This window comes from Vipera ursinii (assembly GCF_947247035.1).
Source record: "Vipera ursinii genome assembly, chromosome: 3".
Classification (NCBI taxonomy): Eukaryota; Metazoa; Chordata; class Lepidosauria; order Squamata; family Viperidae; genus Vipera; species Vipera ursinii.
Window position 1 is genome coordinate 122276957 of NC_139516.1, and position 26763 is coordinate 122303719.

Consider the following 26763-nt stretch of genomic DNA (forward strand, 5'->3'; position numbering starts at 1 on the left):
TTGGCATGTAAATTATCAAATCTGGAGATAGACATCTCAGTGACTCTGTAGATTGTTTCAAGTATAAGATTATAATCAAGCAAGGTTTGTGGCTGATCCTTCTCCATTTTGTAATAATTATAAATAGTCCTTGGTAGAGGCTATTTTTCAAACAAAAATCAGTAAGAGTCCACCTCCACAAGTCTAAGCCAAATTCATCTCCAGCTGTTTCAGGTTTTTATCTTAATGCCAAGGTCAGTCCAAAATGCAAGCAAGCTTGTTTGCCAATAGTATTCACTAGATATCCCCAGAGTACTTCAAATCCTTTTCAGACAGTAGCTTTTTATTTATTTCTTTTTTGTCCCCTTTTTTAGACTAATAGGTAGAATAGTTCATTTCTGTAAATATAGGAACTTTGGGCCAAAAGTAGAAAGGCAGTAAGTCCAATAAATCAGTATAATTTAGTAGAAGGCTTTTTCTTTTCTCTCCCAATGTAGACAAAGACTGCTCTTAAGGAGGGTGGGGAAAAGAAATCCCTTCCCTCTCTCCTTGTAGGGGGAAGCAAATTCGAGAAGCTTTTGGCAGGGAAAGTAGACAATTAGGAAAACAAGAAGGCAATTCTCACCCAGTTTTCAAGTGCTTTCAAGTGCTTTGTTGTGCTTTTGGCTTTGGCAGGAAATGGCTAAATGATGGGCCATGGAAGTGGCCAATCCTTTCTTCTTCGGTTCAGAGAGTAGCTCCAAGCCGATGGGAGGGCCGCCGCCCTTCTACCACCAACTGGAGAGACCTCTCCCCCGCTCATCGCCCCTCCAGGGCGACTTTCAACCCCTTTACACCCCCCCCCCCCGATGAAGAAATCCAGGCAACATGAGGAGCGATTCCCTCGCGTGTCTGGGAGCACTGAAAGTCTGGAACCGGAAGCCGCATTTCCATTATTCTTGACCAGTGGGCTTTATTATTGAGACTTATGGAGGCCAGAATCCAACATCTGAAGAGCCACAGGTTTCTAGCCGTCAGTTATAAGGAAAGTGCCTGAGCCAAGTGATTTCTGCATCATTTTTAGCTCTACAGAAGCCTTTTTGAAGATAAGCAGCAGAATACATACCATTCACACTGTGATTGCACTATCTTAAGTTATGTTGATTCTAGCTTTTATTCCAGGGGTCTTCAAACTTGGTCCTTTTACGACTTGTGGACTTCAGTTCCCAGAATTCCTCAGCCAGGTACGCTGGCTAAGGAATTCTGGGAGTTAAAGTCCACAAGTCATAAAAGGGCCAAGCTTGAAGACCTGTTTTATTCGATTGTCCAAAACCTAAAGTGGCCATAGATCATTCACATTTTCTTCTGAACTTGAATTGTGGGTGAATAATCTTTCTGTATCCAAAAGCCACATTTCTGAGGATAGCAAAACATTAGGGCGGGGGTCTTCAAACTTGGCCCTTTTAGGATTTGTGTAATTCAACTCCCAAAATTCCTCAGCCAGCGTACCTGGCTGAGGAATTCTGGGAGTTGAAGTCTACAAGTCCTAAAAGGGCCAAGTTTGAAGACCCCTGCATTAGGGCCATATCCCAAGACCTAGGATAGGGTTTGGAAAAGAGATTGTCTAGTTTTTAACTAGGATTATTTTGAGAGCTTATACTATAGTTTTGTTTCTTATATCAACATGGTCATAAATGGCATCTTTAGGTTTCAACAATTATGGGATTTCTGAAGGTGCAAAACCAGGACCAGAGGACTGCAAGTAACCCTCGGCCCACAGATTGTCTTCCTCTATCTCTATTTTAGGCAGAATAATCTGCTTTATTATGCCAATCATAATGTTGATACTATTTTCTTGTATACCAAATACTAATAGTGAAAACAGTGGGTAATTCCTGAGAAATTGTCATTGCCCAAAATGAAAAACCATTTTTTCTTGCAGTTTCTCCTTCTTCAGGATTCATATGTCTAAGTTGAGGCTGTCTTGTATTTCTGCCTTTTTAAAATCTTTACAAATGATGCTGACAATTGCCTAAACCCACTCAATTTTTTCACCTGTATTCACTCAAGAAAATTTTCTTTTTCTTCAAAAAATCAAAGGAGCCAGGAAAAAAAAGTTTAATGAAGGTGACAACTTCACAAACCCTTAAATGGGATGAGGAATCAGATGGACCAGGTCAATCCATAGACCAAAATTTTACAGCTATGATTTCAGCTAAATGGGGGTCATGCAATATTTAATATCTAGTTGACATTCATTGAAGGCTTAATAACCCATATATATTATTGGATTTTTAAAAAATGTAATGCCTTGTTGTTTCTTCCCCCATGTGTTTCCCAATCCAGCTTTTTGGGGTGATTCTGATGACAGCAATTCTGATATTGAAGCAGCCCTGCGCCCCCAGGAGCACTGTTCACAAGAAGATGGATTCAGTGATTTCTATGACTGAAGATCTAATTTGATACTCACTTACAAACAAATGATAAAAAGCCAGTAGCAATTTTTAAGGAGGAAAGTAGTTTCAGGAAAGGTCAATCTGGAAGGGATACCCTGATGGAATGGATACCTGATGTACTTTACCATTCTAGCCACACCAAATCACCCTCTCTCCTACTTTCACCCAGTATTTTTGTGAATGATTATAAGTCTTCTGAAAACCAAACTCAAAGAGCACCAAAATCCCAACAACCTAAGATTTACACCTGGATTTGTTTGAAATCTGAAGTACGAAGAGAGAGGGAGTAATTTTGGAGTTTGAAAACTGTAGGCCTTTAATTTATATATTCCCTCCTATACTTGTTCCTTGATCCAGTTGCTTGGTTGAAAAAAGTTTGTTCTTATACTTGAATGGCCTTCAAACTAATGGATCCAGTTCCAGTCAAAACAACCACGATGTTTATTAATGCCATTATGAATTTTACATTAAATAAAAAGCAGCTGATAGGGTTGGGACCTTGTTCATATTTGTAGTTTTAATTATTTACTACTGCTTGCATCAGGAGGGAAGCTTTTAGTTATGGAAATAGTAGTTAAAAAAATTAAAAGCATGATTAAAAGAGAGATGGGGAAATTTCACAAAAAGAGCAATTGTATGAATAATGGCACTTCTGGCTTAGCTCTATATTTTTTTGACTATAGAAGTAAAGCATATTATTTCAGAAATCAAATTTGTAATGTGTCTTCTTACCCTTAGTTTAGCTTGGACAATGCAAGATATTATATTTGTTGTCTTTTTATATTCCCAATAAAATGTACTGCTGAAAACTTGGAAGAAGTCGTTTTCACAATCTTTGTTTTTATTTTGCAATTGATAGCAATGATCATTAAATAATCCTTGCACATTGAAACAAACAGGATCTTGACAGTCAAAAAAGATTTGTTCTGACCCAGCAATTCTTTGTAAGCTATGGTATTCAAGTATTTGTCTCATGCAGGATTGGTCATTGAGTGTGTTGTGATTCCGTGTCAGCCTGTGCTCCCAGCAGCTGAGTCTGAGGGATCTGAGGAGGAGGAGGAGGAGGGGTTTGGAGAGCCTTCAGTGTCGGAGGGAGGCTGTGATGCATTACAGGACTCTCAGTCAGAGGAAGAGCTGGGCCCCTCCAGTCGTCTTCATTATGAGGCTCAGCTGTGTGAGGAGGAGGGTTCAGACTCACAGATGAATCTGTTTAGAAGCTAGAAGCAGAAGGCAGTTGAGCAGAGCAGACCAGAGGAAGTCTATGAAGCAACTCAGCGATAGGAGAAGGCATTGAGAAGCCACACCTTGGGGCTGTTAATAAAAGGGGAAGGTGTGAGTGGTGCTGGTTGCTGAAGGCAACCGTTCATAGAAATCCAAAGAAAATCCTGGTCTGTTCTTGCTAATCTTCCTGTTTGACTCTTGTTTGATGTTTGAATCATTTGTTTTTGTTAAGGAAAATATTCTGCTGCTTTTTTGTTTCAAGGACTTTATTAGAGCCTTGGTGGAGCAGTGGGCTAATGCCTCCTTAAGTAACACCAGCTGCCTGCAATTAGTGCAGGTTCGCATCCCACCAGGCTCAAGGTTGACTCAGCCTTCCATCCTTCTGAGGTAGGTAAAATGAGGACCCAGATTGTTGGGGGCAATTAAGCTGACTTTGTAATAATGCCGCTTGGGGTGTGTGTGAAAGCCCTAATAAGCAGGCATATACATAGAATGAAGGCTACTGCTAAGCTTGTAAGCCGCCCTGAGTCTTCGGAGAAGGGCGGGATATAAATGGAATTAAAAATTTAAAAATATTAAAAAAAAAATTGGAACTGTAAATAAATTTGGGTTGGGTTTTTCCAGCCTATTGATTTAAAAAGAAAAAAGGGGTTCTCCTTGAAGCAAACTGGGACAGTTGTAGGCTGGAACAGAAAAGAGTCACAGAACAGTTTGCAATCTTATTTTTGTCTTCAAAGTGTTTTGCAAACATGTCACACTGAACTACTAAGGATTCTATTAGACCAGGGGTGTCAAATTGCTGGCCTGCGGGCCGGTTTCATCATACAGAAGCCGCACCCACCTCATTCCTGGTAATGGAAAAAGCATTGTGATACATCGCAACACATCACATGATGTGGTGAGTTTGACACCCGTATTAGACCATTCCCCAAACAAGAACCTCTAGACTTTGAGCCCTCACAAAGCCTCCACTGGATGGAATAAAGTAGATATAAGTTCCCTTGATTTATATTGCTTAGTGACCATTCAAACTTATAACAAAGGTACTTATGACCCCATTCCGAAGTTCTGACGGCTGGCCCCAAATGGTCACATGACCACATTTCATTAGCAACAGACCACATTTAAGGCCATTTTGCAGCATCCCATAATTTGTTAGGGACACGGTGGCTCAGTAGGTTAGGACACTGAGCTTGTCGATCAGATGGTTGGCAGTTTGGAGGGTCGAATCCTGAGTGCTGCGTAACAGAGTGAGCGCCTGTTACTCGTCCCAGCTTCTGCAAACCTAGCAGTTCAAAAGCACGTAAAAATGCAAGTAGAAAAATAGGAACCACTATGGTGGGAAGGTAACAGCGTTCCGTGCGCCTTTGGCGTCTAGTCATGCTGGCCACATGACCATGGAGACGTTCTCGGACAAGCGCTGGCTCTTCGGCTTTGAAACAGAGATGAGCACCGGCCCCTAGTCAGAAACGACTAGCACGCATGTGTGGGGGAACCTTTACCTTTTACCTTATAATAAGTTGTTGCCAAAAACTAGCATTTAGTTCCAGGTTTTGGTTTAAAATACCTCATAGCAAACAATGGATTTGTTTAATGACTGCAGTGTTCACTTAACTGCCAAACAAACAGCCAAAAAATTGAGTTGGTCATGTGATAATTTATAGGCTCCATTACAGTTGAAAGTTTAAGATTACCTAGGCACTGGTAGAAGAAAACATTTATTTTTTGCCTGTATCACTGCCATAGATTAGGCTTGATAATCAGATGTTACTAATATTTGATCAGATTAAAGATGAATTTTCCATTTCCTAGTAATCCCTGGTTTATTTCATAGGCTTGGGTGTTCACTGGTGTTTTCTGGTGAGAGAAAGCATTCATCTTGCCCTCCTCAGCTAAAATTTAGTGTTTATAAAGATCAAGGGAGAGAAGTAATTTAAACACAAGGATGGTCAATGGCCTTTTGATTTACAAGATCTATTGTTTCATTCTCTCTAAATGATAGAGAAATAGGAAAACCCTTTCATCTAGCGATTACCTGGAGTTTGGCAGCCCATATCTGACTACCCTAACTAATCACAACGCATATGCAACATGCCAGTTAATTTATTGCATATATAACATGAAATAAGATGTGCAAATCAGGCAACTGAGATTTCTCTGCCGTACAATGCACTCTGTGATGGAGGAGGTAAATGGATAGTTAAGTATTCTCCCCTTAAATTAAATGAATTTGATTAACTGTTTAGTTAAATGGACTGTCCCCACGGTGTGCCCAATGTCTCCCTGCCCACTAAAAACAAATAATGAAAAGGAAGGACACCAGGTTAATTCGTTAGTAGGCCTCTTGTCCTTCAACATCATTCTAGCAAAGGTCTTTCTACAAAAAAACTCCAGCCAGGGTGGATTCCGATACAGATCTCGAGTATGCAACAAAAAAAAAGTGTTTTATCACTGAATCGGATTCCTTCAATGAACACACAATACAGCAGACTTCTACAATCCGGTTCCATGACAGATGTGTGGAACCTCCATAACCAAAAAATTCCGATAGGTGGGTAAAGAAAGTCACTTCAACTTGCGGGGCCGTCGGATTGACGAAGGAGACAATCTAAGTGGGCTACAGCTTCAAATACGGAGTTCAGTATGCCAAATTCGGATGAACGGAGGGCGCGCCAGTTGGTAAACAAATTAGGAAAAAACAGCTTCTGAACAAGCCAAATAAGAGTACAAATACCATGACGGATATGCTGGCGATTTCCCCCAAATGCCCTCCACCCAATAGCGTTCTCACTAAATTTACCAGCTATCGATGAGTACCCAACGGAGCCCACCCCCGCCCGCCCGCCCGCCCGCCGCGAGACCGCCCAGCTCCTCCAGCAGCCACTCGAAACCGAAACCGCTTTTTCCATTCGCCTCGACCGAGAGGGGGAGTTGGAGGAATGACGTCATTGGTCACGTTCCCTTACGCGCTGCGCACTTCCGTCTTTTTTTTTTTTTTTACCCATCGTACTAGGGGGTGACCTGGTGACCCGGACATCTTTTCGTCGCCGGTTTTGTCGAGGAAAGGGCTGCGCGTCCGAGGGGCCGGGGCGACTAAATGGGGGTCCCGGCGTTTTTCCGGTGGCTGAGCCGCAAATATCCCTCCATCATCGTGTCCTGCACTGAAGAAAAGGTGAGCGAGAGGGGAAAAAAAAAAAGGGCGTTTGGCGGGACGGCTGCTGGCGCTGCGTTGCCGCGGCTTTCGGAGCCCGCGTTGCTTGGGCCGGGGGAAAAAAAAAGGAAGGGCGGAAGAACTGGCGAATCTCTCCCGACTTGTTATTTCTCTCGCGAGATGTTATTACAGGGGTCTTCAAACTTGGCCCTTTTATGACTTGTGGACTTCAACTCCCAGAATTCCTCAGCCAGGCACGCTGGCTGAGGAATTCTGGGAGTTGAAGTCCATAAGTCATAAAAGGGCCAAGTTTGAAGACCCCTGGGTTATTACATCTGGGGAGAATCACCGCTTCCACTTTCTCGTGGAACTGATTTGTTAGGCTTCGCAATGGTGGGGCGGATTTTTTTTTTTACAGCTGTGACGGACAGCGTGTTTTGGTTTTCAGAAGCCAAACAAAACAGGCTTTTCCAACTTAAACGTAACGCTTTCGGCCGATTGTAGTAGGTGCATGTTTGATGAGGGGGCTAGGCAACCTTGGCTCTTTTATGACTCGTGCGTGGACTTCAACTCCCAGAATTCCTGAGCCAGCTGGCATGGCTCAAGAATTCTGGGAGTTGAAGTCCACGAGTCATAAAAGAGCCGAGGTTGCCTACCCCTGAGCTAGGAGATTAAAGTCAGGGGATGTAGGGCATTTTGATAAAATCTGATTCATAGAAAATAATTGTTTAGATAGATTGCTAGCTTTATTGAATCTGGTTCAGTTTGGTAAAGCCCATGCTGTAAATAGAATGGATAGCTGAATAGGCACATGTACCACTTAATTTTTGCATGTATATGAATAATTACCTTCTACACACTTGCTTCATAACTGTCAGTCCTATTAATAAAATGCTGCTACTTAAGGTGTTGCACTGTAAACTTTCCAGGTTAAACCTTTTATGAAACATTCTTTTCTTTGTTCTTGCTTTCGTAAAAGCCTGGCACAATCGTTTGGTTAGCCCAGTAATAAGATCAGAGTTGGGAGGAATCATTTATGTCATCAAGCCCGCTTCTCTCCACTGTTAATCCAATAAGATCAGACTAGCAGTGGAGAGTAGAATGTTTTTCTTAGTGTGTAACTGAAATCTTCTGCTGACCTAAAGCAATTTTTCCATATTCTGTAAGCTGTGGCAATATGGGACAGGAACGTTTGTTTTGTACTTGAAGAGTGCTCTCATGTTTTTCTCAGTAGTGATTTTTTTCAAGGCTTAACAGAGTTCCTTCAATCTTTTCAGATAGGATTCATTTCATAGTCTGATCATTTTTACCTGTCTTTGTATCTGTCCTAATTTCTTAGAATCCTTAAAGTGTGAATCCAAGAATTGTATTCAGTATGCAGGGGCAACTTAGTGGGACCATCGGAATAGGATAGGATAGAATTGGAAGGGAGCTTGGAGGCCTTCTAGTCCAACCCCCTGCTCAGGCAGGAAACCCTACACCATTTCAGACAATTGATTGTCCAATCTCTTCTTAAAAACCTGCAGTGTTGGAGCATTCGTAACTTATGGAGGCAAGTTGTTCCATTGATTTATTGTTTTAGCTGTCAGGAAATTTCTTCTTAGTTCTAGGTTGCTTCTCTCCATGATTAGTTTCCATCTATTGCTTCTTGTCCTACCTTAGGTGTTTTGGAGCAGGGCTTTTCAACCAGTGATATGGATACCACGTGTGGTACATTGGCACCTGGCAGGTGGTATGTGACCATCCTAGAAAAGTGGTAGTGGGGGAGGGGAATGAGCTGAACCGGTGGCAGCACCGCACAAGCCTGAGCGAGAGATGGCTGGAGCTGCAGGGCTGTCAGGGCTCAGCGGAAGTGCCAGGATGACTTACATTCAGATGCTTGGCAACTGATTCATATTTATGACAGTCACAGTGTCCCAGGGTCATGTGAAGTGACCAAAACCTTACTTCAAACAGTCACTAAGCGAACTGTTGTAAGTCAAGGACTGCCTGTACTTCACTTTTTTCCTTTTTTTTTTTTTTGGTCATCACTTTGCTGGGCAACTGGTGGTCCTAAAAGTGGTACAATGGGTAAAAAGGTTGAAAAGCCCTGCTTTGGAGAATAGCTTGATTTCCACTTCTTTGTGGCAACCCCTGAGATATTGGAACACTGCTATCATGTCACCCCCATTCCTTCTTTTCATTAAACTAGACGTACCCGGGATTTAGAAAATGTGTTAATGTTGATTTATTTATTTATTTATTTATTGATGGGATTTATATCCCGCCCTATCTCCTGAAGGACTCAGGGCGGCTCACAATACAACATATAATAAGTACATAAATCAAGATAAAATGAAAATTGAGAACATCAGTGCAATAAAAATTAGAGAATTTTAAAATGAATTAAAAATACTAAATATAAATTAATTGAAATGCCTGTCAGTCTAGGTCAGCTTGGTGGAACAGGTGTGTTTTGAGGCCGCGGCGAAAGGATTGGAGGTTTTGGGCTATCCGAAGCTCAGGGGGGAGCTGATTCCATAGGGTTGGTGCTCCCACAGAGAAGGCCCTCCCCCTGGGGGTCGCCAGCCGACATTGCCTAGCTGACGGTACCCTGAGGAGGCCTTCTCTGTGTGAGCGTACTGGACGATGGGAATTTGTTCCCGGCAGCAGATGGTCCTGCAAGTATCCCGGACCTAAGCCATGTAGGGCTTTAAAGGTAAGTACCAGCACCTTAAATCTCACCCGGAGGGCAACTGGTAGCCAATGCAGCTCACGCAGGAGGGGTGTAATATGGGAGTATCGGGAAGCTCCCATCACAACCCGTGCAGCTGCATTCTGCACCAGCTGAAGCCTCCGGGTGGTCTTCAAGGGCAGCCCCATGTAGAGAGCATTACAGTAATCAATACGGGAGGTAACGAGTGCGTGGGTGACTGTACGTAGGGCATCTCGGTCCAAAAAGGGGCGCAATTGGTATATAAGACGAATCTGGGCAAATGCCCCCCTAGCCACGGTTCCAATGTGATCTTCAAAACTGAGTCGTGAATCTAGGAGGACGCCCAGATTGCGTGCTTTATCAATGGGAGGTAACATCTCTCCTCCTATAGTCAGAGATGGAACCTCTTGGACTAAACGAGATGACGGTATGTACAGCCACTCAGTCTTGGCCGGGTTGAGTCGAAGCCTGTTTTCTCCCATCCAAATCTGTACCGCTTCCAGACAACGGGACATCACATCAAGGGCATCACTGGGTTGGTTCGGGGTGGAGATGAATAGCTGGGTATCATCAGCATATTGATGATATTTCACCCCGAAGCTACGGATGATCTCTCCCAGCGGCTTCATATAGATGTTGAACAGGAGGGGCGAGAGCACCGAACCCTGAGGCACTCCACAATTAAGAGGCCTAGGGCTTGACCTCTGCCCTCCTGCCAACACCGTCTGCGAACGGTCCGAGAGGTAGGAGGAGAACCAACGCAGAACGGTGCCTCCCACTCCCAGCCCCTCAAGACGACGCAGTAAGATACCATGGTCGATGGTATCAAAAGCCGCTGATAGATCTAATAGGACCAGGACAGAAGAATAACCTCTATCTCGGGCCCGCCAGAGATCATTCACCAGCGCGACCAATGCCGTCTCCGTGCTGTGCCCCGGTCTGAAACCCGATTGGTACGGATCTAGATATTCAGCTTCCTCCAGGTTCAAAGGGAGCTGTCGCGCCACCACACTCTCAACGACCTTCGCAAGGAAGCGAAGGTTGGAGACAGGACGGAAGTTGTTTAAAACAGCTGGGTCCAGTGCCGGTTTCTTGAGGAGGGGCCTTACCACCGCCTCTTTCAAGGCAGCAGGGAAGTACCCTTCACTCAGTGAGGCATTGATAACTGCTAGGAGCCAGCCTCGTGTAACCTCCCGAGAAGCATAGACTAGCCAGGAGGGACACGGGTCCAACAAACATGTGGCGGCACTTAGTTTCCCCATGATCTTGTCCACTTCATCCGGAGTCACAGGATCGAACTCTTCCCAGATGTACTTGGCCAACTTCATCGATTTCCTCTCGTTAGATACTGCCCAGTCAGAGTCCAGACCAGCCCGAATCTGAGCAATTTTGTCCACCAGATATTTACTAAATTCCTCAGCCCGTCCATGTAGGGGGTCCTCTCCCGTCTCTTGACTTAAAAGGGAGCGGACCACTCTAAATAGGGCGGCCGGGCGATTATCTGCGGACGCAATGAGGGTGGAGAAGTAGGCGCGCTTTGCCACCCTCATTGCCACAAGATAGGATCTAGAAAAGGATCTTAACTGTGTTCGGTCAGACTCAGACCGACTGGCTCTCCAAATGCTCTCTAGGCCCCTTCTCTGGCGCTTCATCTCCCGCAGGTCCTTGGAGAACCAAGGAGCGAGTCGGGACTTGCGCCGGGTCAGAGGCCGCAAAGGGACAACGCGGTCGAGCGCCTCCGAAGCAGCCTGTTGCCAGGCATTAACTAAGGACTCGACCGGGTTGTGGGAGAGGGAGGTGGGAATCGGTCCAAGCGCCATCTGGAATTTATCTGGGTCCATCAGGCGCCTGGGGCGGAACCACCTGGTCGGTTCCGCTTCCTGACATCGGGGGGTGACGTGACGGAGGCCCAACCGCAGGAGGTAGTGGTCTGTCCATGAAAGGGGTTGTGATGTTGGAGTAACCCCACCCAGCCCATTTAGCCACTGCCCAGAGACAAAAATTAGATCCGGCATGTTTCCTCCCTCGTGAGTTGGGTCCTGAGTAATTTGAGTAAGGTCCATGGCCGTCATGGAGGCCATGAACTCTCGGGCCACTTCTGATGCACTGCCCAGGGAAGGTAGATTAAAGTCTCCCAGTACCATAAGCTTTGGAAATTCGACCGCCAATCCTGAGATGGCGTCAGGTAGCTTGGGTAGAACCGTTGCTGTGCAGCTTGGAGAGAGGTATACCAGAAGTAGGCCCAACTGACCACCAGGACCCCACCTTAAGAGGAGGGATTCACATCCGTCTATCTGAGGGGCAGTGGCCTCCCGCGGATGGAGGGTCTCTCTGATAACGATCGCCACGCCACCTCCCCTACCCTGAGCTCGAGGTTGATGTAGCACACGGAAACCTGGAGGGGATAAATCAGTCAGAGGGACCCCTCCTTCTGGGCCCAGCCAGGTTTCCGTGATGCATGCCAGGTCTGCGCCTTCCTCCTCGATCAAGTCATGGATGAGGGGAGCTTTATTCACAACAGACCTGGCATTAAAATAGATCAGCCTGAGCTCAGGAGTCAGACCTCCCTCTTCCCCAGGGCAGCAAGCGGGAGCCAGAGGGTCAGAGCGCGCCACAGCAAGAAGATAGCGTGGGCGTGATCTCAGAATACGATATGACCCTCTGCTCCTCCATCTGCTGCCATTCCCAATTACTGTGGGGATCGGTATCCCTGTCCCATCCCCCTGGTTTACAAGACTCTCCTTGGCCCTCATATTGCCGCGACCATTGGCCAACTTAGGCTGAGACAGGTCCGGTGGGATCTTCCCCTCGATTTGCTGGGCCTGACCCTCCCCCCTCCCTAACCCTTCAAAAAATTTTAAAAGAAAACCCAAGAGCCTCTTCTTGGCGCCATGCCACCTCTCGGGGTCCCAGGACCCGTCATTAAGGAAACGGCGGCGTAGGTCTGATGGCCATCTCTGAGAGAGTGGGGAAGCTCTCAGGGCAAGTAGCTCACTTCTGGTGTAAGCCATCAGAGGTGGAAATAGGAGTAAAGGACGAGCTGGTAGGAACAACTGCATATCACGACCACAGAGCTGAAGTAGTGGCTCCTGAGAACATGGTCACCCTCTCACAGTGATCAGGATCTCAGGGGGTCATCATCCAGCTCCGGGTAGGTCGCAGGAGGAGAGAGAGTCCGGTGAATGCTAGCATAGTCTGTTGGTGGATAACTTCGTAGCTCCGGTGATGAGCGATGGTAGTTCATCTATCTCCATGCCTAAGTTGTCATCGCGACCGAGGGGCTGTAGTCAGTCTCCGGCGAAAAAATGAAGGAGGGATTATCTGGACTTAAAGTATGATCCCGAGAGGATAACTGCTATCTCGGGGGCCTTTCGGCACATCCCACCTCCAAATAAAGCTTCAGGTGGTCCCTGGTGAATTCCGCCCTCCAGACCAGATATAGGAGGGTTTTAAATGGCGCTCTAGCCTACAGACGGTGGCCATCATCCCACAGACCTCTGTCGTGGGGGGGGGAGCGCGATGATCTTGATACAATCTAAAAATACATCTACCTTCTTTATGTTGGTGATTATTCATTTATTCAATTTGAATGGATTTTTATTTCAGTTAGAATTACTGAAACCAGATGTTCCCATTCTGTATCTATCGAACTGGTTTCTTAAACGCATAACTTTATGTGGTATTTTTAGGCTATATATATAGGATATCGTAATTTGGAATTTTCTTTTACAAGGAGTTAGCTATCCTGATCACCATTATATCATCTGCACATCTGATAAACATTCCCTTCATCTCCTTATACAGATAATAAAAGATTTGGGAATACAGAGTCCGGGCATGAATCTTTTGATAGTGAATACCTACCTTCTTACAATGAATATGGACTTTGTTTTAACACATTTATACAGGTAGTCCTCAACTTATGTCCCATTTGTTTAAGCGACCATTCAGACTTGTGATGGCACAAGGGGAGCTTAGAACAGGTATTTGGAGTTTTGGCTGTCTCAGCAACCCATAATCATGTAATCACAATTTGTTATCTTGCCTGTTGGCTTCTCACAAGCAAAGTCACTGAGGAAACTGGCAGGACGTCAGAAGTGATGGTCACACGAGGTCCTCGCTTAACGACAACTGGGACTGCCAGAACTGCTATCACTAAGTGCCACAATCACAGGCAATCATTTTTTGTGACTCTTGTCACTTAGCAATGTCAGTTGCGTCCCTATCTGGACCGAGATGCTCTACGTACAGTCACTCATGCGCTCGTGACCTCCCGGTTAGACTACTGCAACGCTCTCTACATGGGGCTGCCCTTGAGGACCACCCGAAGGCTTCAACTGGTGCAGAATTCAGCCGCGCGAGTTTTGATGGGAGCTTCCCGATACTCCCATGTAACACCTCTTCTCCGTGAGCTGCATTGGCTTCCGGTTACCCTCCGGGTGAGATTCAAGGTGCTGGTAATGACCTATAAAGCCCTAAATGGCTTGGGTCCGGACTATCTAAGGGAACACCTGCTGCCGGCATCATCTTCCCATCGTCCTGTGCGCCCCCACAGGGAGGGCCTTCTCAGGGTACCGCCGGTTAATGAATGCTGGTGGGTTATTCCCAGGGGAAGGGCGTTCTCTGTGGGTGCGCCTGCCCTATGGAACCAACTACCCACAGAACTTAGGACTGCCCCTGACCTTCGCTCATTTCGCCGGGACCTGAAAACTTGGCTCTTCGATCTGTTTGGTCCAGACTGTGGGGTTGTTAATTTAACTGGGTTTTAGATTTACTCTTGGGGCTTGAATTTAATTTGTTTTAATTGTTTTTATTCTTTTGTATTCATGGTTTTAACTGCCCTGTAAACCGCCCTGAGTCCTATGGGAATAGGGCGGTATACAAATCCAATAAAATAAATAAATAAATAAAATAAATAATTCTGATTCCAGTTGTTAAGGGACTACCTGTAATTATTTCTGGTATAACATTGTTTTCAAGGTCCTTGCAGATTGATTACATTACAATGTTTTGCAGTCCTCTCATCTCCTCTGTTTTATTCCACTTTTAGCGTGTGCGCTACAAAAGCAAACAACTGTGATCTCCCCAGGCTATTTTAATCTTCATCTAACATTTTTTCCAGAGTATCAATAAAAAAATAATCATTCAAGAGCACAAAAAAACCCCGGATTTCAAGGTTTAAACGCTTTCAAAGTAATCAGATATTCCCTGCGATCAGTCTCTCGCTTATAAGTCAGCTCAGTTTCCCTTAAAATCAAGAACTCCACAAGTTGTCACTTTCCCTTGGTATTTCTGTTTCTTCCACTTCATTGACCAACTGTTCCCTATTGCAGGGCTTTTCAACCTTTTCACCCATTGTACCACTTTTAGGATATGGCAACATCCGAGTACCACCAGTCGCCTAGCAAGGTGTCAAAAACTTGATGACCAAAAAAAAAAAGGAAAAAAGTGATGAAGTACAGGTAGTCCTCAACTTACAACAGTTTGCGTAGTGACTGTTCAAAGTTACAGTGGCACTGAAAAAAGTGCCCCCCAAGCCACAGCTGAGCAAGACATCTGCCTGCCTGCCTGGCGGCGCTCTTCCTCCTGTGTTCATTGTGAGCATTTCTGTTGAGGATTGGCAGCGGGGGTGGGGTGGGAGGGTGTTTGGTTTTTATCCCCCCCCCTGTCTGCTGGGTAGTTGCAGCAGATTTTGTTCACTTCACATGACCCTAGGACACTGTGACCATCATAAATATGAATCAGTTGCCAAGCATCTGAATGTAAATCACAAGACCCTGGAGATGCTGCAACATTCCAGCTGATTGGCGCTTCTTCTGGGCTCAGAAGCACCAGGATCAGCGTCGAGCTCCAGCTGGAGCCTGGTGCTGATTCTGGCACTTCCGCTGAGCCCTGACAGCCCTGCAGCTGCAGCTGTCAATCAGGCTTCTGCGGTACTGCCACCGGTTTAGCTCATTCCCCTCCCCCGCTACCACTTTTCTAGGATGGTCGCGTACCACCTGCCAGGTGCCAGTGTACCACAGATGGTACCCGTACCACTGGTTGAAAAGTCCTGCCCTATTGGTCATGCTTTACTGAAGGATAGTTGAACCATATTCCACCATTCAGTGAGTGCGAAGATGTCAGCCAGACAGGTATTACTCTGGAAGAACTAGAGTTGTTTCCCAAAAATATTGGAGTAACTAAGGATCACATTGCTATGATATCATGCCCTTTTGAATTATCTGCAGTTTGCTTCTGGAAACGATATTGTCAGAACAAATGAATAGTCAATGGTACAAAGTTGCTGCTTTTATTTCTTCTTCAATTTATTTTAATATAAATGCTCATAACAGTGCCACTAAGTGGGAGTTCTGTGTGAAGTAGATTTTTAACATATAATAACATCCTTCATCCTGTCTATTGTTTTGGCTCCTTTTAAATATGTGTATTATTTAGTTGCAGTATTCCAATTTTATATTCATCCCACAATGTCTCTTGTCTCATCTATTAAAATGTATTTACAGGTATATTCCTTTGATATTTCCTGTGCCCTGAACATTAGTTTATAGATAATAAAAGCCATGGAGTCAATACCATTCTGACTGTTTTTTTGAGTGGGCTTTTAATACAATAGTTTGCAGTCCTTTATTCATTTTAACCCAGATACTTTATATAGTATTACCAAGATTACTTGCTTGGATTTCTGTACATGCATACTTTTAATGTACAGTGCAACTTTTCCCTCTTTGTAGTCTGCTCTGAGTAGATTGTATCCTTTCATTATGCTTATCATATGTCATTAATCCAAGACATGTTTATCTTCCTGTGCTATAAATGTTAGTCATAGAATGGGATGTGAGTTCCCATTCTATGAGTTCACAGTTTCAATCATTTAAATTTTAAAAGGTAGAGAAGGAAAGGCTATGGTATATTAAATTAATATCAGAAAGTCGTTTTGTATAAACTGCTTTACAAATTGGAGTAAAATATGGTAGAGATTTTAATGTAGGAACAGTGGTAATACACATTTATTTATTTATTTATTTATTAGTTTTTATAAACCGCCCTTCTCCCGAGGGACTCGGGGCGGTGTACAGAGGAAGGAAGGTCTACAGATGAACAATAAAAAGTAATAAAAACAATATTGAAAACAAATTGGGACCCCAATTAACGCTATCATGCCAGGCCGGACTGCTGGAACAGGAAAGTTTTTAAGTCGCGTCGGAAGGTACGGAGGTCGGGGGCCATCCGGATTTCGGTTGGTAAGCTGTTCCAGAGGGCTGGCGCACCCACTGAGAATGCCCTCCCACTGGGGCATGAATTACTGAGACCTGTAGTCATTTTACATCTTGACTTTCACAGTCACATGCTGCTATTATATATGAAAATATCATAATGAGGTTGATTTGTGAATAAAGCATGAAAATTCCACAGACGAAATAGAAGATTCAGCATGGCCGAAAGAATTCCGCCCCCATCAAGAAAGTGCATTATTTGTATGATGATGTCATATGTTTTTAAAATCATTGCTTGATATTTGTGCCAGTATGTTACTTTAAAAGTCATGCAAAGTTGAGGGTAAATAGCTTAATCTTATTAAGGAAAATCAGTCTTGTACAAAGATATGAGTAGGAAATGGTGCAGCTAACTATCTTTCACTTGCTTGATTTAGTTTTTAGGAGTTACAGATCACTTTATTCACCTGATTTCAAGTGATGTCCAACTCCACAATATGTAACTGGGATTAAAAAGAATAAAAATATTGAGTCATTGTAAATAGGGTAAAATGCATCATGGCCTTAATTCCATCAAATTTCATAATATCATACCCTTTTAAGCAAACAGAATAATTCTTATATTATTACATTGGATTGGCACTCAGATGTACAGACTGGATTTGTCATTTGACTGCTGATGACTATACACATACAATTTACAAGTAGAATTCAGTGTAACAACATATTCAGGTAATGAGACATCAAATATTATTAGTATTTGTAGTATTATAAAAATAGCAAAGAATACTTAATTAAATTAAAATGCCTCCAAAAATTTGACTGTAGTGAAAAGGCCATATGTTAGGAGGGTATGTGGACTACATGGTTGTGGAGTTCTTGATTTTAAGAGAAACTGAGATGACTAATAAGCTAGAGATTGATTGCAGGGAAAATCTGATTACTTTGAAAGTGTTTAAATCTTCAAATCCAGCTACAGTACTATTAGTGCCATACAATCTTGTATAATGTTGTAAGAACCCCTAAATAGATTCCATAGAAACCCATTTGAGCTATTGCTATCTGAATCCTCATGTACTGTATTGCAAAATTTTATCTATTTAAAAAAGTTTGTGAGGTGTCATGGCATCCGTGTTATCCTTGGGCACTATATGGATACCACAACTAAGGTTTAAAAAAAATCCTTTCCCCATGCCTAGTTCATGAATACTGGGTATTGGGTTGCGCACTGGAGTTCATAACAGCAAACTCTTCATAAAGTTTGAAGTTCAATATTGCACATGAAGTTTAGAAGTAAAATAGTTCAGTATTTGTCTAAAATGAGCTTATTTCTTTGTACAAATATCTTAATGTTCTCCCTTTTCTAATCACGCTAATGAGTTTCCACATCCCAGTTCCAAATGATTTGCAATTTATTCCTCTTGATAGTTAGAGTTAGTCTGTTCAGTCAGAGTAGACATTCAGAATTTTCAAAGGATATTCTATATAAGAGCCTTGGTGGAGCAGAGGGCTAATGCCTCCTTAAGTAACACCAGCTGCCTGCAATTAGTGCAGGTTCGCATCCCACCAGGCTCAAGGTTGACTCAGCCTTCCATCCTTCCGAGGTAGGTAAAATGAGGACCCAGATTGTTGGGGGCAATAAGCTGACTTTGTAATAATGCCGCTTCGTTGGGAGGGGGGGGCGAAAGCCCTAATAAGCAGACATATACATAGAATGAAGGCTATTGCTAAGCACATTGATTTGTGCTTTGATTGTAAGCCGCCCTGAGTCTTCGGAGAAGGGCCGGATATAAATGGGATTAAATAAATGAATAAATAAATTGTCAGTGCCAAACTACACATGCATTTTTAAAATGAGAATAAAGAGCAAATTGTATTATCAGTTATTAGCATGCTAATAATTGGGTTCAGCGACTAGGCAAGGCTACCATCTCCCTGAAAATATCACTGCCTAAGAATAAATGAACTTGTCCATCTGTATTTCTACCAACCGAAACTACTTGTGTTTGAACAAATTTGCTTTATACTTTACAGTGCACTCACTGCTAGTCAATGCTACTGATATTTAATATGCCAAACTGAGCAGACTATGACACCTACACAATAGATTTTAAAGACAATTCTCTATCAGCTGAAATAGAAACATCTATCTAGGAAAGCTACTAGTGAAGCTTTGAATAAGTTATGGGTCTGAGGAGATCATGACACATTTCATTTTATCAAAATCTTTCAATTCTAGCTATTTCAAAGGGTTATTAGCATCTAGAAACTAAAAACGGTTAAGGAAATACTTGAAACGGAGAAATTAATGGATGTCCTTTTTCAAAAATTTGTGTACGTGGAGTCCTTAGTACTTTCTGAGCTTGGTTGTCTCTTGCAAGCTTTCATACCCAAACTAGGTAACATAATTAGTGCAAGAAGTGCTCTCTTTTTATATACCTAGTGCACGGGTCGGCAACCCGCAGCTCTGGAGCCGCATGCGGCTCTTTGAGCCGTCTCCTGCGGCTCCCAGCCACCCGGTGCGCGCGCACCTCTTCGAACGGGCAGTGGTGCACGCGCACCTCTCCAAATGGAGAGTGGCACCGCCCATTCCGAGAGGTGCGCGTGCACCTTTCCGAAGGGCGGAGGTGCGCGCGCACCTCTCCAAGCCGCCGCCGTCCCATCCGGAGACCTGCCGCGTTCACGGCAGCTGTGCAAACGGGATGGCGGCGTTTTGGAGAGTGCGCGCGCACTCGCCAAACTGCCGCCATCCTGTCCGGAGACCTGCCGCGTTCGTCAAACATTGACGAACACGGCAGCTGTGCAAACGGGATGGCGGCGGTTTGGAGAGTGTGCGCGCACCTCTCCCAAGCCGCTGCCGTCCGGAGACCTGCCAACGTTTGGGGAGGTTTGGGGAGGTGCGTGCGCACCTCTCGGAATGGGTAGCGGCCCCGCTTCTTGCGAAAACTGCCGCGGCCCGTCTGCAAAGCTGCCGAAAGTGGCAGCTTTGCAGACGGGCCGTCGCCGTCGCGCAACCGGAAACCGGTTCCATCACACATTAAAAAAAGGCAACCGCGCGCGTCCACGCATGCGCAAGAAATGTTTTATGCGCATGCATGGACGCACGCAGCTCCCACTTTTTTTATGTGTGATGGAACCGGTTCCCAGTGGCTCTTTTCCTTTTTCGGGTTGCCGACCGCTGACCTAGTGGCTTGCCCTGTCAGTATTGGTGGGAGTGTTCTTGGTAGTTCCTTGATTAGGGTGTTCTTTACTGTTAGTTTATTTGTCTGAGTTGGTAATTTCTTGATTGGGGTATTGTTTACTACTTAATTATTGGTCTAATATTAATCTTGGTGTTAATCTCTGCTTATCTGGCTGTTGTTTGCTGGCAAGGGGGTGTTTTGGTCTTTCTGTTTTCTGTTTGGCTTTTTTGATTGTCTCTTTTGAATGGTATGTAGATGTCATTTATCTCTATGTGCCTGTTGAAGGCTCATTTGTCTGAGTACCAGGCTTCTACCAGTTCTCTAGCATTTTTGGACTTTTGCTGCAAGATTAAGAAGTTTTCAACATGTGTTCTAATTTGCTACTTGCATGTACTATGCTAGTCTTCTGCCTGCTTGTCCTAGTTGGGTGGTGTGGGTGGTTTTACAATAGAGACTTGTGTTTCTAATTTGCCATTGTTGCCTCTACTGATAGGGATATCCAGGAAGGGTTTCATGTTGTTGTTTTTTTCCCTTGTGAATGTTATTTCTTTGAAGATGTTGTTGATAGTTCTGGGAATATTGACATAATTATGTTAACATGAGAACGTTCCCCAGAGTCATCTCAGAGTTCTGTGTCAATTGAAATGAATCTAGATAAAAGTGTCTATGCTAGAGCTTGTCATTTACCAACTGCTTGAGTATTTGCCAAGGGAGAATATATTAGCTATTAATCTATAGCTCTCCTCTGGGTCAATAGCAATTTAATTGCTACCTTCTTTTAAATAAGCTCATATTCAATCCTTTTATAAACAACATATACCATGTCCCATACCCACTACTCATCTTTTTGTTAAAGAAATTTGCCCAAACAAGCAAAAATGAAACATACAAGCAATCAGCAAACATATCATGCTACTAAGGGTTCCAGATTTATATATTTTGTGATTATTAGAAAGGCTTCAGACCATTTTGAAAAGCTTTATTGAATAATATTGAAAGCACACAAAACCTATGGGGGAAAATAATCTTCACTAATATAACATAGACTCAGTAAAGAGCACTTTTGTTTGGTTGATTTCATCATAAATCTTTGTCCCATATAAATTCTCTTTTAATTTTTTTTCATTGCCCTAATACAGGCATGTCAAACTCGCAACGTTACGTGACGTATCATGACTTTTTCTCCCTTGCCGGCAATGTGGTGAGCGCAGTTTCGTCGTGATGCATCCGGCCTGTGGGCTGGCAGTTTGACATTCCTGCCCTAATAGGTTAATCCAAGGAACTTCATGGGCTTTATTCAGTATAAGTTGTTGGTTATTGTACCTTCAGCTGCTTGTGAAATGTCAATATTCAGCATATTGGGTAATCCATTATTTTTTGGGAATTAGAAATAGACCTCTCACCCCTGGAGTTAGATAACGTTATTGAAAATTTTGTTGCTTTAGAAGTTAAGATATGAACAAAGGTTGTATTATATGTTAGGATCTAAACAAATGAAATCAGATTACAAGATACATACTCTGCTTAACCTTATAAAATCAATTCTGATAAACTGAAATGTTTTACAGTGGAATGGACTTCTGTATAAAGTGGTGGAATTTCTTTTATTAGACTCTTTAAAATAGATGATCACCTCCTAGGCTTTATCTGGGAACACTGTAATAGTAGAGTTCCTGTATTGGCGTGATTTGAATGAGATGAAGCAGCTGAAATTCAGCTTTATAACCATGAAAATGAAGCTGACATAAAAACTGATCTAGAAACCACTTACTGCTTACTGTCTTGCTGATACAATCAAATCAAGCAGGTCTTCCTACATTAATTAAACCAATGGCATTTTAGATTATTCTGAAAGTCCTCAAGATCAAATCCATGACCATCGAGTCAGCTGAAGCAGAGATGAACGGTTGAGTTCATATTAGTAAAATTGCCCTAATATTGCCCTTGCACACATTTCAAGATACAGATACTCATAACTGTCAGTCAAATGTAAACCCTGGAAAAGGAGAACATATAACCTCAATAACCAGCTAATGGCTTAAGCAAAGTTACAACAAAATAGTAAACTAATAGTCATTAAACTAATTAAACGTTTCAGCCTTCCCTGTCTCTGCAGGGAGCTCAGGAGTGGAAGATGAAAGAGTAGAACATGGGCCTTTATTCATGCTTATGGATAGAAAAACAATCTATTTTAGAACCACAATAGAGAACATAAAAATTCAAATTCGCAAACATGATTCCTGGGGGAATGTGTTCTAATATTCAGCATGTTAAAATCTGACATTATGACATATGAAGATTTGTTTATTCTTATAAATAAATTCCCAGAACATGAATACCCTAGTAGGAATATAGCAGTAGTAGTAATTTTAAGTTGGGTTCCATACTCAGCTTTCTTGGCTACAAAGTACTTTATTAGACTCTGAGACAATTCCAGGAAAGGCTGATTTCTAATTTAGGTTATTGTACAGAGATATGTGAGATTGCAGATAGAAATGTCTTCAGTGAGAAATAAACATCCACAAATTTGGATGTTCCAGTAGATATGTATTATTATGAATTAGTAGCATAAAACTGTTGTCAGATTTAAGGAACATGCTAATCTGAGTGTTGCTGTTACATGTTTTTATTGACACTATGCAAATTCTTAGAAATATGTTACTGTAAGTAAAGAGTGCATATGAAGCACTTTTATTTGAATAATTAAATCTGATTTTTTTTCAAAGTTTATGTGGCTGCTTTAGGAGTGTGTGGATATGTGTGTCTATGTACACATCTGATGTGCTTCTCTGGAACAAAGATTATATATGAAATACTAGCTTGTGTTATACTATATATGTGTTGATTTAAAATGGTCATAGTCTGGATATAAAATTATTTTTTTAAATCATAATTTACCAGGAAAAACCAGTTTGATCTAATGGTTAAAGCACCAGGCTACAAACTAGAAGACTGCTCTAGTCCTGCCTTAGGCATGAAAGTCTACCTGACTTTGGACCAGTCATTCTCTTAGCCCATAACATCAGGTTCATGCAGCAAACTAATCAGTCAATTCCTGTTGCAATCAAATGATCAACACTCAGGTGATCCAAAAAAAGTGGACCTGTATTACACTAGGAAGAATAGATAAAAATTTCCTTCCTTTTGGGTTGTACATCTTCCTCAATCTTGGCCTAGGAAGATAGTTGGCCTATATAAGCGAGTAATCAGCCCAGAATTATTATATTCCCACAATTAATCTAAGTCCAGCCCTCTTGAATTCTGTTAATTCCTGTCTAGCGCCAGTTTAGTACTGAATGTTAGTTGACTAGGTTCTCATGTATAGGCTTGAGTAATAAATCTTTTTAACTTGAGAAATAAATCTTTTTAACTGCAACTTAGAGCATGGTACCGATTGTGTCTGACAACTTGGTTTTCTTGAGTATGGTTTATTTTCTTGAAATATGATTTAGACTATTTCAGAATCACCTGTCATTTATTGTTTGCAGGCTAAAGAATGTAATGGTATTAAAATTCCAGTTGACACCAGTAAGCCAAATCCCAATGAAGTAGAATTTGATAATTTATACTTGGATATGAATGGCATTATCCATCCTTGTACACATCCTGAGGACAAGTGAGTAGCATTTTTATTTAAATAAGGGGTCAGCATTTGTGGTATTTGAAATATTAATGTGATACCTTACACTGCAGGCCAGCACCCAAAAATGAAGATGAAATGATGGTTGCAATTTTTGAGTATATTGACAGGCTATTCAACATTGTGAGACCAAGGAGACTTCTCTACATGGCAATAGATGGAGTGGTAAATATAAAAAAATGCTCAATTATTCAGTTTGTTTAAAAGAAACACACACACAATAGTATGAGACTTAGCAAAAATAATTCTTTGCCAAGTGGACCTTTAAAAATGGGATTTTAACATTAATATTTATTTCATTTATATTAACTAGCCAATATCAATACTTCAGTATATGTGACAAAACCGTGAGGCATACTGGACTACAGTGAAGGCATATTTCATTATTGCGCATTTATTTATGGAGATTGTACTTGTGGGGAAGTCAGTAATAAATACAATTTTTCTCATTTAACTGAATCATATAAAATAATATTAATTTTGTGTATTTAGTAGTACTTTAAAATTTCCCAGAATTGTTCATAGTGCAGCAGTCTATAAATATTGCTGTATATGTCTGTATGGTTTGTATGTAAACTTTCAAATATAGTGATACAATCTAAACTTCATAGTTTAATAGGAAGACAAAAAATAAGAAAAATGTCATTTAAATTGTTAATGCTAATACTCTTCTTCTAGGCTCCCCGGGCAAAGATGAATCAACAGAGATCCAGAAGATTCAGAGCATCGAAAGAAGGAATGGAAAGTGTAGAAGAGAAGCAGAGAATTAGACAAGAAATTATGGAGAAAGGTAAATTGATAATCTAATATTTTTCATTAATAAGCAATTTGAAGAAGGGGTTATTTCCTGTTTTTTATTACATATTCTTGTATCTAGTAAAGCAAAATAGTCATGCAAATGCATGGTTGTTTGAGTTGCACAGTTTCTGTCTTATCTTTACTTACAAGATTCTGTTAAGTGTATTCTAATTTACACTTGAAATGCCGTGCCTGGAATTCTTTGTCAGCTTGTCTTGAGATTAGAACCATTATCGTAAGTGGTCATAATTGAATTCCAGAATAGAGCTATCAGTAAAGTAAAATGTTATGGGTTAAAAATTAATGGTATGAAATATATGTCTGTCTTCTTCTATCTCATAATTTTGCCTGTTACACTAGTCTTCAGTTCTGTTACATGTTTTTTTAAAGGTGGCTTTCTACCTCCAGAAGAAATTAAAGAAAGATTTGACAGCAATTGCATAACTCCAGTAAGTAGAACTTCTATTGTCTCCCAAACTGAGATTGGACATGGCTTTGGTCACAGTCTATTGGTTGATTAACTACTGCTTGACAGTGGGTTTATAACTGTCATCTCAGACTCTGATTGCAGGTTAATATCTAGCAAATATTTTTGTGAAGACTGTAGGCATTTCCAGAGGGTGAAGATGCCACCTAAAATGCTACATTACAGAACTAATTAGGAAAGATTTTCAGGAGTTCAGGATGCTACTTTGATTGCTGTAGTAGCAGTGTCAAGTCTAAGTAGAAACTTGTAGCAAGACATAAATGGAAGATTAAAATGTCAAAAGATATATCTCTAAGCGCACTTGTGCTGTTTTTTCTCTATCTATAAATTTAGTGTGCATAATATAACTAAAATTCTTCTTACGTGCATTTCTCTCCTTCCCTTGCCATATGTTTGCTAAGATCTACATGAAAGGGCAAAGTCATCCAAAAGACAATAATGCTTTTGAGAAAAGTATTCCCAAGATTAACTTTGGGCTGGGTTTGTATGAGGAGAGAGAATGAAAAGAAGTTTTTCCATAGTTCAATTGCTAAAATAAGAACCTAATTTTTTACTCTCAAAACTCAAGTTTGCACAGAAACCTATGGTTCTGATGGATAATGTCATAATAGCAGTGAAATATTTTATAAATCTGGAAACAGGATTTTGTGAGATTCAGAGTATAAAAGGTAAGAGTATTCTAGATCAGCTCACCTTACTGCATAATGACATTTTTATGGAGGAGAAGATGCTAGATTAATGAAATGGATTGAAAAGAGGGAAGACAATTCTTCTGTCTATAGGAGCCACTAAGGTAAACATAAAGGGACACAGTGGCTCAGTGGGTTAGGATGCTGAGCTTGTCGATCAGATGATTGACAGTTTGGCGGGTCGAATCCTGAGTGCTGCGTAACAGAGTGAGCGCCTGTTACTCGTCCCAGCTTCTGCCAACCTAGCAGTTCGAAAGCACGTAAAAATGCAAGTAGAAAAATAGAGACTACTACGGTGGGAAGGTAACAGCGTTCCGTGTGCCTTTGGCATCTAGTCATGCTGGCCACATGACCACGGAGTCGTCCTCAGACAAGCGCTGGCTCTTTGGCTTTGAAACGGAGATGAGCACCGGCCCCTAGAGTCGGAAACGACTAGCACACATGTGCGGGGGAACCTTTACCTTTACCTAAGGTAAACATCATCATGGGGAAGAGATAGATTATCGGTCAGTTTAAAACCTCTATTATTTTAAACATATATGTCTCCCCATTTCAGGAAAGAAATAAAATGCTCACTTTGAGAATATCTTATTAAAAAAGACAACAGCAGAAAAGATGACAGTTAATAATGTTTTTAATTCAGGTGGCATTTGGGGCACATTCTGATAATATGTTGACTTTAGCTTATGATTTAGGCATAAATTTGTCAGTGGCTTCCTTTTTCACTCTTCATGCTACTACAGCTCACATAATTGCAAATCTTTTTGATATAGCTTTGACCTACTCAAGCTAGTGTATATTTGTATTTATTTAAAATGTTTATTTAAAAATTGCCCAATCTTGCCTCTAAACATTGTTTTATGTTCTTGTTATATAGGGAACAGAATTTATGGACAGTCTTGCTAAATGTCTTCGTTATTATATTGCTGACCGTTTAAATAATGATCCTGGATGGAAAAACTTAACGGCAAGTTTCACTTTCTTGACTGTAACTCCAATTCTAATGTAAATGAATTTTAGGTTGGATAACTCTTGTTATTGTTGAGCAACTTTTCACCCATATATTATGTAGGATGTGTAATTTTAGGGAGAAAATACATTTTATTAAGTATTCATCAAATGATATTTCAGTCCATTAGTAGAATTTTTTATTGATACACAATTTAGGAAGCACAGATACCAGTATTAGGAAATGTACACAATTTCCTTCATATATAATGCTATAATGCTATAATGCTATTTATTTCAAGCTCTTTCCATCTGTATGTT

At 41.8% G+C, this 26763-nt stretch overlaps 2 protein-coding genes across 4 annotated transcripts in view; both read left to right on the forward strand.

Moving 5' to 3' along the window:
• KIZ (kizuna centrosomal protein) overlaps positions 1–3223 on the forward strand; it is a 67988-nt gene extending 64765 nt beyond the window's left edge. For both annotated transcript variants that reach the window (XM_083360622.1, XM_083360623.1), the window contains one exon: positions 2305–3223. In XM_083360622.1, the coding sequence (XP_083216748.1) occupies positions 2305–2408 (104 nt within the window). In that variant the 3' untranslated portion in view covers positions 2409–3223. The remainder of the gene's footprint in view (positions 1–2304) is intronic.
• A 3416-nt stretch (positions 3224–6639) lies between these two features.
• The window catches only part of XRN2 (5'-3' exoribonuclease 2), an 82371-nt gene continuing 62247 nt past the window's right edge, over positions 6640–26763 (forward strand). Inside the window, exons 1-6 of one of the 2 annotated variants that reach the window (XM_083360621.1) lie at positions 6640–6807; positions 23369–23496; positions 23574–23685; positions 24199–24310; positions 24709–24767; positions 26372–26461. In XM_083360621.1, coding sequence (XP_083216747.1) covers positions 6733–6807; positions 23369–23496; positions 23574–23685; positions 24199–24310; positions 24709–24767; positions 26372–26461 — 576 coding nt within the window. In that variant the 5' untranslated portion in view covers positions 6640–6732. The remainder of the gene's footprint in view (positions 6808–23368; positions 23497–23573; positions 23686–24198; positions 24311–24708; positions 24768–26371; positions 26462–26763) is intronic. The other variant, XM_083360620.1, reaches the window with a different exon arrangement.